Genomic DNA, 17381 nt, shown 5'->3' on the forward strand with positions numbered 1-17381 from the left:
CTTCTATTTCTCACGCAAAATTATTGTTAATATCAAGAAGTTCCAAGTTGTATTTATTATTTTATAAAAGACAAGTTCACTCATTTGAATTTGGAAGACATTGTGGAATGCCACATTGTTTACAATCACTAGAGAAAAACAACTAAAATTGGAGCCGGATAGAAAACTTTTTGTGAAACACAATCTTTCTAACCTGACATGAAAATTGTCTTTGAATTCCCTGATATAATAGTTAACTGTGTTTTATTTTGGCCATGTTTATAAATTAAGTACAATGTTATTTTGACTTTTGTAAATATTTGTAAATTGACACTTTATTTTGTGGACATGTTTTTCCTACAAACAATGTCTCTAACATTATGACTTTGTTAATTGATTGTTTCTTATATAATATATGTTTTATTATGATAGACTTGAAATTTAGTTTACACGTGTTGATCATAATTTTTTTTATCCATATTCTATTTTGTTCTCATTTACTGAGTTTCGAGTTAAATACATCATAATATTGTCCAATGTTATAACCATATGAATATAATTATATGGTCAATTTTCTCGGTTTACTTGTATGTATGCCCAGGTACTGAACTAGTTAAATGATTGATACGACAACCCATTCAATGGAGCACATTACTATATATAATCGATCTCGATTTCTAGTTTTTTTTTCATATAAATTTGTGTATACTCTTACGACCCTGCCGAGGGGGTGGTTGAGATGTACATTGCAAATTGTGGGTTTTGGATAGCTTCAATGGCTTCCAATGTCTCAACTACATCTTTCATAGAAGGACGTTCTTGAGGGACAAATTTTAGGCATTTTAGAGTAAGTTGTGCTGCTTGCCAGGCTGCCTCAAGTGAATATTGACCCTTTATCTCTGTATCCATTATTGTTTTCAACTTTTTTTTGGAAGAGAGAAGAGGCTCGGTCCATTCAACTAGGTTACGCTGCCCTGTTGGCCGTTTTGCGTCAAATGTTCGCATGCCTGTCAGTATTTCAAGTAGCACTACACCAAATCCGGAGACATCACTCTTCACATACAAGGCGCCTGTTGAAATATTAATACAATTCAAAGTCATGTTAATTAGTTTGTGGTTGAAATATTGATACAAGTGACCTGTTGAAATATTCCTTAGTTTTAGTCTACCTTCCCCTACTTCATCTTCCACAAACCATTGATTGCTTTAGAATATTACATTAAGGTCAATTTGGTTTAAGGAAGCTTTGTGTGTTTTCATTTCTTTTTTTTACTTATAGTTACAAAAATGCTAATATGCTGACTTATTTTTAGTTTATTTCTTATTCTTATAAATAGTGAAAACAGCACAATTCCTTCTTTTCTGGTACAAATCTTTGAAATCAAGAAGTCAAGTGGCATTTTAGTAATTAGATACGAAAATAGGAAATATAAACAAAAAAAAGAAATTCTCAAACCAGATAAACCATTCATTTTGTCCTAGATTTTGCTTCCATTTCCTTCTTATATAGCATGGCATGTAATTCTTGGGTCATATTATGCCTTGTGAGTCATTAATAAAGTCAAAACATACATTTCAAGTTGCTTTAATTGTCAATTATGTCAAGATATGGTTACCTGTTAAACAGTATTCTGGAGATACATAACCAAACGTGCCAGAGACCATAGTAGTTACATATGATTGTCCCTCGGAAGGCCCCAATTTTTCCAAGCCAAAATCTGAGATCTTTGGATTGTAATTCTGTAGAAAACAAAACAATCTATTATCAAAATGATTTGACAAATTTTGCATTAAATAAATATCAATTTTGCTATGTATTCTGGAGCAGCATAACCATCCGTGTCCATGACCCAGGTTCTTACATGTGACTGTCCCTCAGAAGTTCCCAATTTTGCCAAGCCAAAATCTGAGGTCTTTGGATTGTAATTCTGTAGAAAACAACACAATTTATTGTCAAAATGATCTGACAAATTTTGCATTAAATAAATATCAATTTTGCTATGTATTATGGAGCAGCATAACCATACGTGTCCATGACCTTGGTACTTACATGTGATTGTCCCTCAGAAGGCCCCAATTTTGCCAAACCAAAATCTGAGATCTTTGGATTGTAATTCTGTAGAAAAAAAAACAATCTATTATCAAAATGATCTGCCAAATTTTGCATTAAATAAATATCAATTTTACTATTTATTCTGGAGCAGCATAACCATATGTGTCCATGACCCAGGTACTTACATGTGATTGTCCCTCAGAAGACCCCAATTTTGCCAAGCCAAAATCTGAGATCTTTGGATTGTAATTCTGTAGAAATCTAAACAATTTATCCTCAAAATGATATGACAAATTTTTCATTAAATAAATATCAATTTTGCTATGTATCCTGGAGCAGCATAACCATACGTGTCCATGACCAGGTACTTACGTGGGATTGTCCCTTAGAAGGCCCCAATTTTGCCAAGCCAAAATCTGAGATCTTTGGATTGTAATTCTGTAGAAAACAAAACAATTTATCATCAAAATAATCTGACAAATTTTACATAAAATAAATATCAATTTTGATATTTTTAAAAATATTATGCATTCATAACATCATGTAACCTCCTTCAACTAATCAACAAATCCAGTACTAACAAGTGACAACACTTTAAAAAGCGACAAGGAAACCAAGGAAAACGAAGACATTGCACTTTTCAGCCAATATACTATTGACAGACTAAGTTTTGATACCTTTCCAATATGAGCGTGGTTAGTAAAAAAAATGATGGGATCCAAATTCATAAACTGTCTATTCATCCCAACTTGATACTACATTTGCTTCAACTTTCATCTCTTGAAATAAGGGACAAGGTGGACTAACAAACTTTGTAACAAATCCGCAAATAAAAAATAACTTACTCCATCAAGTAGTATATTTGAGGACTTGAAATCTCTGTGAATGACGTTGTTTTCAGAAGCATGCAAGAAAGCTAATCCCCGAGCTGCACCAATAGCTATTTTAAGCCGTGTGTTCCAAGAAAGTAATTCTAAGTTACGATTTCCTGCTCAGAAACACAAGAAAATAAATTAAACTCAAATTCATGAGGAGTTTTCTTTCACATCTTTTTATTGTGTTCAATCCATACTTTTGAATAGATAATTGTCTAAGCTTCCCTTTGGCATGAACTCATACACAAGAAGATGCTCATCATCGTCCCAACAGTAACCCAATAAATTGACCAGGTTGGGGTGAGAAAGCCTTCTCATGTTTAGTTCTGTCTGCATTTTCCAATCAACAGAAAAGCAAGTTAAATAATCCAATACTTTAATTGCGTTGATGGTTACACAATATAATTAAATGCAATATGAATAGCAAAATGAATTTAGCCAAAGAATGTGTTATGTTTTTGTATGTCCTATAGAACAGAACAAGTTCATCTGATTTTACCAACATTGTCAAGAAAAGTTTGTATTAAATTTGTTAACAGGGCATAAAAAATTAAAATAAGTATAAGAAAGAGATGAAATTAAAGCGACCTGCCACTGGACAAACCCTTGCGTGCTTTCGGGGTTCAACCTTTTTATGGCAACGACCATTCCGTAGCCTGCTTTGGTAGGGGCGAGGGTATCCTCATCCAACCATCCCTTGTAAACTCGGCAAAAGCCACCTTGACCCAGCAATGTGTCATGCCTGAAATTGTTTGTGGCAGATTTCAACTCCTCAAAATCGAAAACCTTCAAGTTTGGCCATTTCGGAATCAGGCCATCAGGTGGAGGAAGAGGAAGAGAAAGGGGACGACGATAGATGCTTCCACTCACAATCACGGAAAACTGTCTATTTACGGTGCTGCTGCTCGTGGTTTCGGTGATTCCCACGTTTTTGCAGTTAGTGCTTGCTGAACCTGGAAACAGTGGAAGTGGAACCGAACCGAACTCGTCATGGGAAAATTCAAATTGGAGGAAGAGGGGAACGACCCATATGTCTTGTGTTTAGAAAGGGTGAGAAAAAGTAGAAAGAAGACTTGCCTGAATAGTAAGGTCGGTCGAGGGAAGAAGAGTTCTGTGTCGGGCCAGAGGAGAAGCAGACACCCATGCCAGGAGCCTCTGTTTTTCGTCGGCAGTTGACTAACGAAATTGACCGTGAAAAAGTGGATGTAGGACTGTTGGTAATGGTTATTTATTGGTTAAGCTTTGAATGAAGAAGACAAACAGATGGGAGAAACGTTTAGATAAATGGACGCTTGTAGTAAAGTTGCACGAAAACAAAATACAAGATTTTTTATTTTTAATTTTATGCAACTTTACTATTGACATTTTTTTTATCTGATAAGATTTACATATAAGAACTTGGTAAGAAATTATAGCTTAGGAAGTTGATTTAAAAATTATCTTTTCCTTTTTTTGTTACATAAACTTGAGAAAAAGTTAGTAAAAATTTGATGGTAATGTGAAATAACAAATCATTATTTTTTTAGACTTCAACATAGCATTATTAATAATAGATATTTTTTTTTAGCTCCTCGGTATTTTTTAGTCATGGCAACGCTCATCTTTTATTGGTTAATTTCGTCGGTCAACTGCATGGGTCTCCGCTTCTCCTCTGGCTCGGCACCTCACTCCTCTTCCCTCAACGGCTCTCACTGTTCAGGCAAGTCTTCAACTTTTCCTCACCCTTTCAATATTCTGGGCGAAACACGACATGGGTCGTTTCCCTTTTCATCGAATGCGAATTTTCCCATGATGGGTTCGATTCCTCTGTTTTCAGGTTCAGCAAGAACTGGCTGCAAGAACGTGGGGTTCTCCGCAACCGGGAAGAGTCAGTTTTCGGAGATTGCGAGTGGAAGCGACGATCGCGAAGAGTCTCTTGGTCGGATTCTGAAATGGCCAAACTTGAAGGTGTTTAGTTTTGAGGAGCTGATTTCTGCCTCAAGGCGTTTCAGGTATGACATACAGGGGTTAGTGATCGGTAAAGGTTGTTTTGGCCCAGTTTACAAGGGATGTTTGGATGAGAATACCCTTACCCCTGCCAAAGTAGGCTATGGAATGGCCGTTGCGATCAAAATGTTTAACCAAGATTACTTCCGAGGGTTTGAAGAGTGGCAGGTCACTTTAATTTTGTCTCTTTCATTTACTTTTTTTTTTTCTAATGCAATGTAAAACACTTTCACCTTTAAATTAGAGCAGTTCTTGTATAAGTTAAGAATTTTAATAAAAAAAAATTCTTTTCAATGTTGGTAAAATTAGATGAACTTGTTCTGTTGTAGAGGACATACAAAAACACAACTAGGCATTCTTTGGCTATACGTTTATCATTCTGCCATTTTGTGATTTTGCTTGTCATACTGCATTTCATCTTATAGTGTAACCTTCAACACAATTAGAGTACTTTTTCATCTCATAAGTCCTACTTTTTGCACAACTTCAGTCTTGCTATATCAGTATTTAACATGTTTTTCTGTTGATTGGAAAATGAAGTCAGAAGTAAACTTTTTAGGAAGGCTTTCTCACCCCAACCTGGTTAATCTATTGGGATACTGTTGGGACGAGGATAAGCTTCTTCTAGTGTATGAGTTCATGCCAAAGGGAAGCTTAGACTATCATCTATTCAGAGGTATGGATTCAAGACAATAAAAATGTATGAAAGAAAACTACTTCTGATGAATATGAGTTTAATTAATTTTCTTTGTCGTATTTCTGAGCAGGAAACATAACACCACTTTCTTGGAACACACGGCTTAAAATAGCTATTGGTGCAGCTCGGGGATTAGCTTTCTTGCACGCCTCTGAAAACAATGTCATATTCAGTGATTTCAAGGCCTCAAATATACTTCTTGACGGGGTCAGTTATTTTTTGTTACTTGATTTCTAAGTTTTTTAGTCTACCTTTTCCCTTATTTCAAGAGATGAAAGCTAAAGCAAATGTAGTATCAAGTTGGGATGAATAGACAGTATATGAATTTGGATCCCGTCATTTGTTTTACTGACTATACTCATTGAAAAGGTATCAAAACTTAGTCTGTCAATAGAATATCAGCTGAACAGTGCAATGTCTTTGTTCTCCTTGTCTGCTGACTAGTTGAAGCAAGTCACATGATGTTATGAATGCATAATATTTTTTAAAATATCAAAATTGATATTTATTTAATGCTAAATTTATCAGGTCATTTTGATAATTGATTGTTTTGTTTCCTACAGAATTACAATGCAAAGATCTCAGATTTTGGCTTTGCTAGATGGGGGCCTTTTGAAGGAGAATCACATGTATCTACCAGGGTCATTGGCACATATGATTATGCTGCTCCAGAATACATAGCAACAGGTAATTATATTTAGCCATTATTAACAACTAAGGTAGCTTTAAAATGCATGTTTTGACTTTATTAATGTCTCATAAGGCAAGATGTGAGCCAAGATTACATTCTATGCCATGTAAAAAAGACACGGAAGCAAAATAAATTAAAAAACAAAGGATCTGTTTGGTTTAAGAAGATGTTTTCATCTTTGTTTCCTGTTTTTCACAAATAATTACTGAAATGCTATGTGGTTTCTTGATTTCAAAGATTTACACGAGAAACAGTTAACACCAGATTTGCGTTCTTTTCACTGTTTCTGAAAGTAGGAAACAAAGTCAAAACAAGGTGACATATTGACATTTTTGTAGTTATCAATACAAACAGGAAATGAAAACAGACGAAGTTTTCTTAAACCAAACAGGACTTAGTGTAACACAAACAGTCGATGCTGTGGAAGGTGAAGTTGGGAGAAGGCAGACTAAAATAAGGAATAGTGTAATGCTCTGATCCACCACAAACTAACATGCCTTTGAATTGTATCAATATTTCAAAAGGCCACTTGTATGTGAAGAGTGATATCTATGGATTTGGTGTAGTGCTGCTTGAAATACTTACAGGCATGCGGGCACTTGACACAAATCGACCTCAAACCATGCAGAACCTAGTTGAATGGACTAAGCCTTGTCTTTCTTCCAAAAAAAAGTTGAAAGCCATAATGGATGCTAAGATAGAGGGTCAATATTCACTTGAGGCAGCATGGCAAGCAGCAAAACTTACTCTAAAATGCCTAAAATCTGTCCCTGAAGAACGTCCTTCTATGAAAGATGTAGTTGAGGCATTGGAAGCCATTGAAGCTATCCAAAACCCACAATTCGCAGCGTACATCTCATCCACCCCCTCGGCAGGGTCGTAAGAGTATAAACAAATTTATAAGAAAAAAAAAACTAGAAATTGAGATTGATTATATATAGCAATATGGTCCATTGAATGGGTTGTATCAGTCATTTAATAAATGTGATTTTCTTTTTCTTTTGCTGGTTGGAGGGGGGAATTTCACAAGCATTTTAACATATATGATTTCCTTTTGAATTATTCACATTCTTTAGTGGGAAAACATTTTGTACTAGAACAGAATTTTGATGCTAACATGTCACTTTTTTCAAGGCTTTTTTTTTTCAACAATGGAAAGTTGATCGGGTCAGGTATATCATGTATAGTTAAGAGTAATGATACATGAACACAGTTATATGTCATATACTTCATCAACGCTTGTTATTTTTTTTATCAATTTTTTCTTATTACATTATATTACTTATTATATATATATATATATATATATATTCTTTTTCTTGAGTTAATTAGAGGTTGGTATCCGCTATTTTTTTTCTTTCTATAGAGATTATGTTTCGCTATTATACTAAAAAAAGGTAATTAGAACACGAAACTGTACGTGAGCATATCTCTTAATTCAAAACACAAACACTATGACTTAGTGCTTAAGCTATCTTGTATGTTGCTTTAATATCTTTTTTGCAATCCAGTTGATGCTGTAGGTAAATCTATATATGTGACTTTGTTAACTTGAAGGATGCAACATCCGTAGCTTTCTTGATGTGTTTTATAGTTTGAGATAATCTCATTTTTCTTTTTGTGTAGGTAGGAGGAATAATCTTCTAAGAGCAAACAAGAGAGAGAAGTTAGATGGGTCAATCAAATTCAATTCAACCAGTCTTTAACCTTAAAAAAAAGGAATTGGGCCCGTTTTAAAATAGGATTGAAAATCTCAATCTAACCCAACAATTCTAATGAATTAGGGATTGGGTTGACTCACCAAAACTTTAAAAGAATTAAAAAAAAGTAATTAAAAATAGATAAGTCATAAGACAATTCACTAGATAGATAAACATAAATAATTTTAAACACAATGTAATTACAAGAATAATATCTTTTTTTATAAAAGAATATTATGATGTTGAATTGTCCTAACAAATTCTTTTAAGAAATTATCATCATGAGTTAAATAAATGTAGAATAAAGCAATAAAATAATATGAAATTCATAAATAATACTAGATGGATTTAAAGGATTGTGTCCCTTAATCAAGTGATTTAGGGTTCGAACCATGATTGACCCTTGAATATGGAATAAATCGTGCTGGAAGAGGAATACCTACCTTGTTTGCATTCACAATCCCCTAGGAATGACTCATGACATATGACAAGATTAGACTTTGAGACAGACTCTTGACCCTTAACCCTCTAAAGCTCGCATCGCCCTCATCCAAAGCACTACTGCATAATAGGTCATTAACATTAGTTTTACAGGACATTCAACGACATTTTTTTTAATCGATAGAGATGAAAAATTGTAAAGGCCAAAGGGAAAAAATTGGGAATGTTTTAGGTTAGAGGGAAACAAAAATTGGGAATTTTAGGTTGGTGGGAAACTAAAATTTGTCTAAATGTGAGACAAATTTTTATTACATTTCTACTTTTCATAACTTTTATATCATTCACCCTATTTTTTTATTGATATGATTTAATTCAAATTTCAAAACACTCATGTATATGCATGTTAGGTGTGATTGAATTTAGTTTTCTTTCTATTTAGAATTTAATATTCATACACTAATAGCATAAGATAGTTTTACACTATCATCCAATCATATCATACATCATTATTTGAATTACTTTATAATAATTATTTTAAAAGTCAACAAATTTATCATATATGATAAATTGTCATTGGATGACATGTAAATCATTTAACACTGCATAACACTTATATATATATATATATATATATATATATATATATATATATATATATATATATATATATATATATACACACGCACACACACACACACACACACACATATATGAGGAGTGTTAGAAACAGACTCCTCCTAACTAGAGCTGTCAACACGGGTTAACCGTCCTGTTGGGCCCACCCACATTGAATCACCTCCTAACTAGAGCTGTCAACACGGGTTAACCGTCCTGTTGGGCCCACACACACACATATATATGAGGAGTGTTAGAAACACACTCCTCCTAACTAGAGCTGTCAACACGGGTTAACCGTCCTGTTGGGCCCACCCACATTGAATCACCTACTTGATGGATCAACCCAACTCTGCTCACTTCTTGGTGAGTCTTAAAAATGCTAGCCTAGACCAAGCCACCATAGGTTGGTTGGTTAAACATGTTGATCCAACAAGGCAACCATTAAAAGTCCAACAAGGCAACAAATAATTCTCTAACAAAAAAATTTCATGATCACAAAATAGTCTAGACAACCAATACAATTCATTTGTTTTTTTCAATGGGTTAGGTGGGTCAACCAAGCCCACCAGGGGTTCAACTTGGGTGCCATATATATAACCATGGCATCAACCAAAGCACCAAGTAATTAATAAGCAATATTTTTAACTATTGATAATAAAATATATTTTTAAATATTGATAATATTTTAAATTTCTTAAGCAAAATATATTACAGATCAATCATATGAGACTTTGACTTTATTTAAATAGTTAAAACTGATATGATAATATAAAATTTTGATATTACAAATAAAATAGACACATAGAGGCAATATCATTTTCGTCCCTAAGATATTAGAGTTTAGGAAAAAATTAACATTGAGAGACAAACTATTTTTGTGTCTAATATATGTCTCTATGAATAATTGGACAATTTAGAGATGAACCTTGAGACAAAATAAAATAGAGAAGGATTTTTTCGTCTCTACTTATCGTCTCTTGTATACAATTTTCCGTTCGATCTCTACCTACTAAAATTTATCTTTATTTTTGTCTCTACCAGAGATGGAAACACCTTCTGTCTCAAACTTCATGTCTCTATCTTAGCTTTTTCTAATAGTGCCACTTGTAGCATCCCAAATTTCTTAGATTGGGAAGTTATGTGTAGAATTGTTTGTTTGTATGATATGTAGTGTAATAGTATTATTCTTAGTATAATTATGAATGTAAGATGTAGAACTATCATTAGACAGCCATGTGACTTGGATTTAAGTTTTGAGTCTATGGATCGGTGGTTTAGATACAGAGAACCCTTAGTCAAACCATCAGTTAACAAAAGTAAACTATAGTTTAGAAAGTCAAAGTAAGGATATTTTCATTAATGGCAGTTTAGTAATTGAAGGATTTTATGTCAAACAAAGAGATTTAGGCACATTAATGAAAGTTAGAATATGTTTGTGTCTAGATGTGAGAAACTATTAGCCAACACATGTTAACACATCGATTAAACACACCCATTCACAGCACACCTGCAAGTTGAAGGTTCTTGACGACATTAATAGACACATCAAGTTTTCAAGACAACTTATATCACTTAATGGCTTGCCATGACATCCTACCGCACTTCACAAATTATAGAGATGATGAGTCTCATAACTCATGACTCAATAGTGGATTTATGGTATAGCAAACATTAAGGATGCAATGCACATCACAAGAATCATTCAATCTCATTTAATCATGCAAAGGAAAATACAATTAATAATTCAATCATGTTCAACAAAAGCATTCATAAGTAATCACACAGAGTGCACACCAGAATATGGTAAGCACATAACACACTGGCCAAAAGGTCTGGCCTGCTCTAATACCACTAAATATGACTCCCTCTACCCAACATACATATAAATAAATAAAAAATATAAAAATATTGATCAACAAATTTACGTGGGTAAAAGGCTCACATTCATTTCACTATTACCAAATAAGACTTATTAAAAATATATTCGGCACAAAACAAGGTCGTCAAAGTTTACAAAAAAAATGTTTTGTTAAATCAATGGGGTAAAATAAAATAAAATAACATAATGTAATTAAAATAGAAATTCATCCCAAATGTCATATCATATTAGAGCATTGTGTCCCAACATCTTCTACCACGAGATCCTTTAAATTCATTCACCTAGTCATCTGCTCCCATGAACACAAGGTTCGAGATCATCTCAGGATCCAAACACAAATAGCACTCAGGAAGTGAGTTATCACACAAAAAAAACAAATAAACAAGACATAATCAAAATAAATTATGGAAATATTTATAACATAACTTAATACAACCCATGTCACTTCACCACTTTATCTTTAAAATTCGTTTCTTTTCAATCACATTACACATGAATCACACACTCGAGTCAAGACGCAATAACACTCATCAATTTCATAATAAACAATTAGCAAGTGTTATGCAACAATTATACTAAGACTCAAGCCTACATTCAATGTGGTACCATGTCAGTGAAAAACCACCATGTGGCGCTTAGGAGTACATAACAAGACACACCACACAATGGGTATGTCAGGTCACTCTCACTAAGTAAAATCATAAGGTCATTAATCAGGGTCACTCTGTTTTGCGAAAATGCTCCAACTATGTGGGATCAACATAGGCTTAAAGGAGCATTCAAACCCCCAAGGCCTAGACTCTAAAGAATCCGTTAGGACCTCACCTTCTTGATTTAAGTCCAACCCCTAAAAACAATTTTCGCAAGGAGATTCTCCTCATGAATTATACAATACTCATGACCTCACACTCATGTTTCAAACACGTTTAACATATTGTGCTACAATTTAACACTAGTTCCTAACTAGGAACCTACACTTTCTCTTTAACAATGAACACAAACACTTGTTATCAATATAAACACTGGTTGTGTTATTGTATAATTTACAACTCACAACACAATCATTATCACATCAAGTGTTAAACACACACACTTATTCAAAATCAAATATTATGCCCATAATTTAACATCTCATAATGTCACAATCCACCATCACAGGTTTACATGTATCTCACAAATTAACACATGTTCAACTTTGTACTTATACTTCATTTCAACAATAATATTATAAGCAAACACTGCTCATGAATTATACAATACTCATGACTTCATACTCGCATTTCAAATATGTTTAACACATTGCGCTACAATTTAATATTAATTCCTAACTAGGAAACCTACATTTTTCCTTTAACACTACACATCAACATTTTTCTCAAGATAAACGTTGGTTGGGTTATTGTATAATTCACACCTCACAACACAAGTAATGTCACATCAAGTGTTAACCACACACTTATTCATAATTAAAACTCATGTTCACAACTTCACATCTCATTATGTCAAAATCAATCATCTTATGTTTACGTGTATCTCACAATTTAACACATTTAACTTTGCACTTATACTCAATGTCCATAACAATATTATAATCTTAAAGTAATATATTATTATTCAATTCATCATATATTCAATTTATCACTTATATACAATTTCAATCATAATTTCATAATTTCAACATAATTATTTATCACGTTAATCTTATTCAAAGCACAAACAAATTATACAAAAATATTTTTCAATCCACGGGGAGTAAAACCCCTCAAATAATTTCACATAATCATACAAGAAGAATTTCAATACAATAAACATCCCAAAATAAACCTCAATTCAATCCTTTAAGAACCCCTACACATGTTTATTCTAACTCCAATTGCGATAAACACACCCCTATAATTAATAAGTTTAGAAACTATAGAAAAAAATATAAAATGAGAAATTTGCAAAAGACAAGTGTAATCGAGTGTATTGGATATAAATAGTGTAGCTTCAGAGAAATTACAATGTCCAACCATGAAGTAGCATTGTATTTTACTCATTTTGTAACACAATAGATAAAAAATTAACTATAACTATTTTTTTAAGCCTTGATATTCAAAAGTCATATTAGATCACAACTAATTTGAGATAAGTGGGGTGGGAGATAAAGTTCTCCCGACATCATTTTTTTTTTTTTAAGAAAAGGTTATTTTACAACAAATTTAATGATGTGATGGAAAGGAATACAGAGAAAAAAACAAGTATTATATAAATTGTCTAAGTAATCTTTATTTTTATTTATAAAATTCAAATTTAAATCCATGATAAGAAAAAATTAATTATATCAAGAAAAACTTATTATAAATCCCCTATGATTATCTTTAATTTTCACATAAAAAAATCAATTATTTTTTTCACGGTAAAGCAAAGCTATAAATATTGCATATAGTTCATAATTTCACCATAATTTTGAAGAATAGAATTAATTTTGTGTTATCCAAACAAACTTATCTCTTAAGGAAAGCTAAGTTTTTTCCTACTTAGACTAATTGGTACTGGTGACACTATTACTATACTAACATGAAGATTCTATAATTAACTTCACTGCAAAGGCAAACATAAAGGCTCTTTCCTCATCTCTTATAACCCATTGAATGGAATCTATTTTGCTTTAAGTTTAGTAAAATAGCTTCATGCATAGGATAAGTTAAATCTGTCAAGATGAACATACTAGAAGCTCAAAATTGTTTAAAAAGAAAATTCTGAACAAAATAATTACTGCTTGAGTTCAAGAAAGCATTCTCCAGATTTCATGTAAATTAAAAAAAAAAAATCTAAATATAACACCCAGAATTTTAACCAAACCAACCAAAAAATTCAGCAGCAAGAAATAAAGTAATAGAATTGTAATTAGCAGACTAAATGCTACACTTCAAATACAGTTATTAATCAAGGATGTTTGGGTGTTCCAACCAAAAGGTTGGTCCAATAATGTCAATATGTCCTACAATAACCTTTCCATAATTTTCAGGAAACTCTCCATTCTCCTGATGAATTAGAGCAATATCTACCTTGTCCCTATAAACCGAGGATCCTTGTCGGTACATGACTGGTAAATTATTGTAGTCAATAGCCAATTCCTTAATTTTCTTTTGCAACTGAGCACCCTTTAAACTATTTTGGGCTTCCCTTTTGCTTTTTCCAGATGCAACTAACTTCCAGAAACAAGAGTTATATTGATTGTTGATGTGGCAATCCACTTGTCTCCATGAAAGGTAGTCCCGTAGAATCTCAGTAGATGGATAGCACACCGCTCGTCCATCAAAGGAAGGAGGGTACTTTAACTCACTTTGTTGGAAGAAGTTTTTCCATCTCCTCACATAAGTGGATGTGAAGAAAGACACAATAGCTGAAATTATTGTATTAGCTCTCCTTTGATAAAGATTAGTGGCTTTCTTAAGAATAAAGCTATACTCATCACTAACCCCAAAAGCAAAGACTATATCCTCCCAAAACTTTTCTAAGACAGCGACTGCATACAAATTCATCAAGTTAAGAGCTCTATCATCATTTGGCTTCACAAATTCACGTATCTCAGAAAACCTGTGGAAGTGGCATCCATCTATTCGAACTACAATCCATGTAGATGGCATCAATTTGCTATCAAATTCAAAGGACCTCACATACTCGGGAGTCACATTGTTAATTTCTTCAACAAACCCACCAAGCTCCTTCAAAAGAACAGTATGCTCATTCAAAAATCTCTAACTTGCTATTTTCTTGGAATGCACTGTGATTATCTTGCTTTTGCACCTTTTAATTGGAGCACCATTATCTGTGTACTTCACAATATCTTCAACGATTGTCTTCAGAACACAAGACCCTTAGCGGAATATCGGCTCTAGTGTATTGTAATTAACATTGAACTCATCAAACAAAAGATTGTTTAGCTCACTTTTGTCAAAATCCTTGATGAAATCCCATGCTTCCTTCCCATTCATTCCACGTTCAACAAGACGCCAAAGGCATTGCTCATGCAGATTAGTCAAATGACAAATATTCTGTCGCCACAAAAGATACACTTGAAGAGCTTCTACAGATGCACGAGCTATGACTCGCCCGTGGAAGGAAGGAGAACATTGTAGTTCCTTGTATGGAAAGAATTCATCCCATTTTCTCACAAAGATGGATGAGAAAAAAGAAGTAAAGATGGATAGCACTTTGCTTGCACGCCTTTCATAGAACTTGGAGGTCTTCTTGAAAACAAAAGTATACTCATCACTGAACCCATATGCAAGGACTACGTCTGCATACTCTTCAAGAACTTTAACAGCGCAAGAGTTCATCAATTTCAAGGCATTTAAATCGTGAGGTTTATGAAGTTTACTGGCCTTGATCCAAACAAGAATGATATTAGGAAACATGACCTCATCCTCAACTTCAAAACACTTGACATACTCATATTTGCTGTTTGCCATACTGCATGCAAAAGTTTACACATGTATTACTTATTAGCACACACAAGTTAACAACAACAGACTTATCCCGCTAGGAGCATACACAAGTTAACAAAGTGAAACTAATAATATACTAATTTAAAACTCTGAATGTATAACAATTGTTTTCAGATTAAGATTATGATAAAGTTGTAGATTTAAGATGAGTGTAAACTTTGAAGTTGCAGATTATAATAATGTACTAATTTAAAGCTGCAGATTATAATTGAATGTATAACTATCAACAATTGAACATATCAGTAATAACTTATTACATTTAAATTGAGTCATTCAGTGGATGAGATGAAAGGTATTTTACTATTTTAAGGTCAAAAATAAGCATTGGGTGGTGCCAATCAATAGGCCATATGTTTGGTATTGCTTTTATCTTGCATCCTTAATAAGTAACTTTTGATCAAAGTATAATATCTGTATACAAGTATGACACATAGGCTAACCATAGAGACACATTCATCATGGCGGATAAATTGCTATGATCTAGAAAAAGTGTTGCCGGTATCACAAAACATGAGGAATTAGAGCAAAGTACAGTAAAAGGAATGGCCACAACGTAAAACATAGGAGTAACAATTAAAGAAAATCTCTTTAAAAAGCATTTAAGAAAATTAAAGAGAAAGTGTTTTTGTGCATCCAAACACAACATAAAAGGGGTCTTTAACCAACTAAGAAATCAATAATACAGCAGCTATAAGCTTTTCTAAAACCAAAAGGCTAAATAAATATAGAAACCAAAGTGCTTAAACCCCCATTCCCCACACCTTAAACACCGTCACAAAGCATAATGAGTGAAGCTTCTATGGGCTTTTGGAGTGACTGAATCCTAACACAATTGACAACAAACCAACTCTCTTCCCTCTCTTTCTAATTATGTCTTAACCTCACATTCTCCTAAACCCGAATTGACACTATCACAGTCTCCTTCATCCTTCTCTCTCTGAATCTATCAATTATTTTCTCTCTTTCTCTTTCATGCATATTCGCAAACACATAGTAATCACCACCTAGCTCAACCTCAAACCACCAAAGAAAAAGCCACGACCTATTTCACCATATTCAGTATCCTCCAACCCCATCAAACCAAAATCCAAGTAAATTCCAAAACGTATAAATGTAATCCATATAGGCAAAACATACAGGCCGTCAATAAATTCAAAATTGAAATAGAAAAAGTGGGCAGGGACAGAGAGAAAGAGACAACATACCAACAAGAGAGAGAGAGAGAGAGAGAATGGATTGTGCAACAAGAAAGGTCGAGCGTTGCAGCTAGAGAGTGAGCGTCCTCGGGGAAGAAAGTGGCTTTTCAAAGTGTTCCCTTGGAGAAGACGATTCTGTACTGTAAGGGATTGTTTGGTTAAAATAAAGAAATTATTATTTAAGAAGAAATTTTCAAAATTTAGGATGATTTTCACAATTTTTTTTTCTATACTTTAATTTAAATATTTGTTTCATACAACTAAATAATTCCTGAAAGAAAAAAATGACACAATTAAAGTTAGTTTTTTTTTTATTTTGTTTTGTTGTTGTTGTTGCTTAGAAAAGATACGTCATAAAGTTCCATCAAACATGTGCTCACAATGGCACTATGAGTGGTAAAGTGGGCTAATTCAACCCATTTTGGCCCACTCTGCTGCTAGCCCACCAAAAGTGGATCAGGATGGGCTGGCCCTCCTTCTAATGATGGATTAAAGATTTTGATACTCAAGGGCAAGTTGGCGGGCCGACCCACCAAAAAAGAATATATATATATATATATATATATATATATATATAATAAAAATAATTCAAATGAACAAATTTAGTTTAAAAATGCGAAGTATATCAATTGTTTATTCTAAATTTGATTTTAATATAATTTTTTCTATAAGTATCAAAGAAATTGAATTTATAAAATAATATAAAAATAATAACAAATACCTATTTTGAACAATACTATAAAAAATACAAAGTGACAACCCAAACCCTAAAC

At 33.2% G+C, this 17381-nt stretch overlaps 2 protein-coding genes and 1 pseudogene across 8 annotated transcripts; 1 reads left to right on the forward strand and 2 right to left on the reverse strand.

The window, feature by feature from the left end:
* Positions 1–600: 600 nt before the first annotated feature.
* LOC100817777 (probable serine/threonine-protein kinase PIX13) lies at positions 601–4184 on the reverse strand. 3 transcript variants are annotated; one of them, XM_014769116.3, is made up of 10 exons: positions 3985–4184; positions 3496–3860; positions 3105–3237; positions 2878–3020; positions 2405–2470; positions 2218–2283; positions 2018–2095; positions 1842–1907; positions 1596–1719; positions 601–1049 (listed from the first exon to the last, which is right to left on the reverse strand). In XM_014769116.3, exons 1-10 carry the CDS (start codon positions 4049–4051, stop codon positions 691–693), a joined length of 1467 nt encoding a protein of 488 aa, XP_014624602.1. In that variant the 5' UTR covers positions 4052–4184; the 3' UTR covers positions 601–690. The 3 variants fall into 3 exon arrangements, with proteins under 3 accessions (XP_014624602.1, XP_014624603.1, XP_006599288.1); XM_014769117.2 differs by having other exon boundaries at positions 2030–2095; positions 3985–4183; XM_006599225.3 differs by lacking the exon at positions 2018–2095.
* A 299-nt stretch (positions 4185–4483) lies between these two features.
* Positions 4484–8692, forward strand: LOC100818310 (probable serine/threonine-protein kinase PIX13). 5 transcript variants are annotated; one of them, XM_006599227.4, is made up of 6 exons: positions 4484–4606; positions 4724–5061; positions 5434–5569; positions 5661–5797; positions 6154–6277; positions 7908–8692. In XM_006599227.4, exons 1-6 carry the CDS (start codon positions 4495–4497, stop codon positions 7985–7987), a joined length of 927 nt encoding a protein of 308 aa, XP_006599290.1. In that variant the 5' UTR covers positions 4484–4494; the 3' UTR covers positions 7988–8692. The 5 variants fall into 5 exon arrangements, with proteins under 5 accessions (XP_006599290.1, XP_006599292.1, XP_006599291.1 ...); XM_006599229.4 differs by lacking the exon at positions 7908–8692 and adding an exon at positions 6620–7414; XM_006599228.4 differs by lacking the exon at positions 7908–8692 and adding an exon at positions 6636–7414.
* Positions 8693–13751: 5059 nt separating this feature from the next.
* Positions 13752–16603, reverse strand: LOC100819386 (tRNA(His) guanylyltransferase 2-like; annotated as a pseudogene).
* Positions 16604–17381: the final 778 nt, after the last annotated feature.

The sequence above is a fragment of the Glycine max genome, chromosome 16 (assembly GCF_000004515.6).
Source record: "Glycine max cultivar Williams 82 chromosome 16, Glycine_max_v4.0, whole genome shotgun sequence".
In the NCBI taxonomy this organism is placed as follows: Eukaryota; Viridiplantae; Streptophyta; class Magnoliopsida; order Fabales; family Fabaceae; genus Glycine; species Glycine max.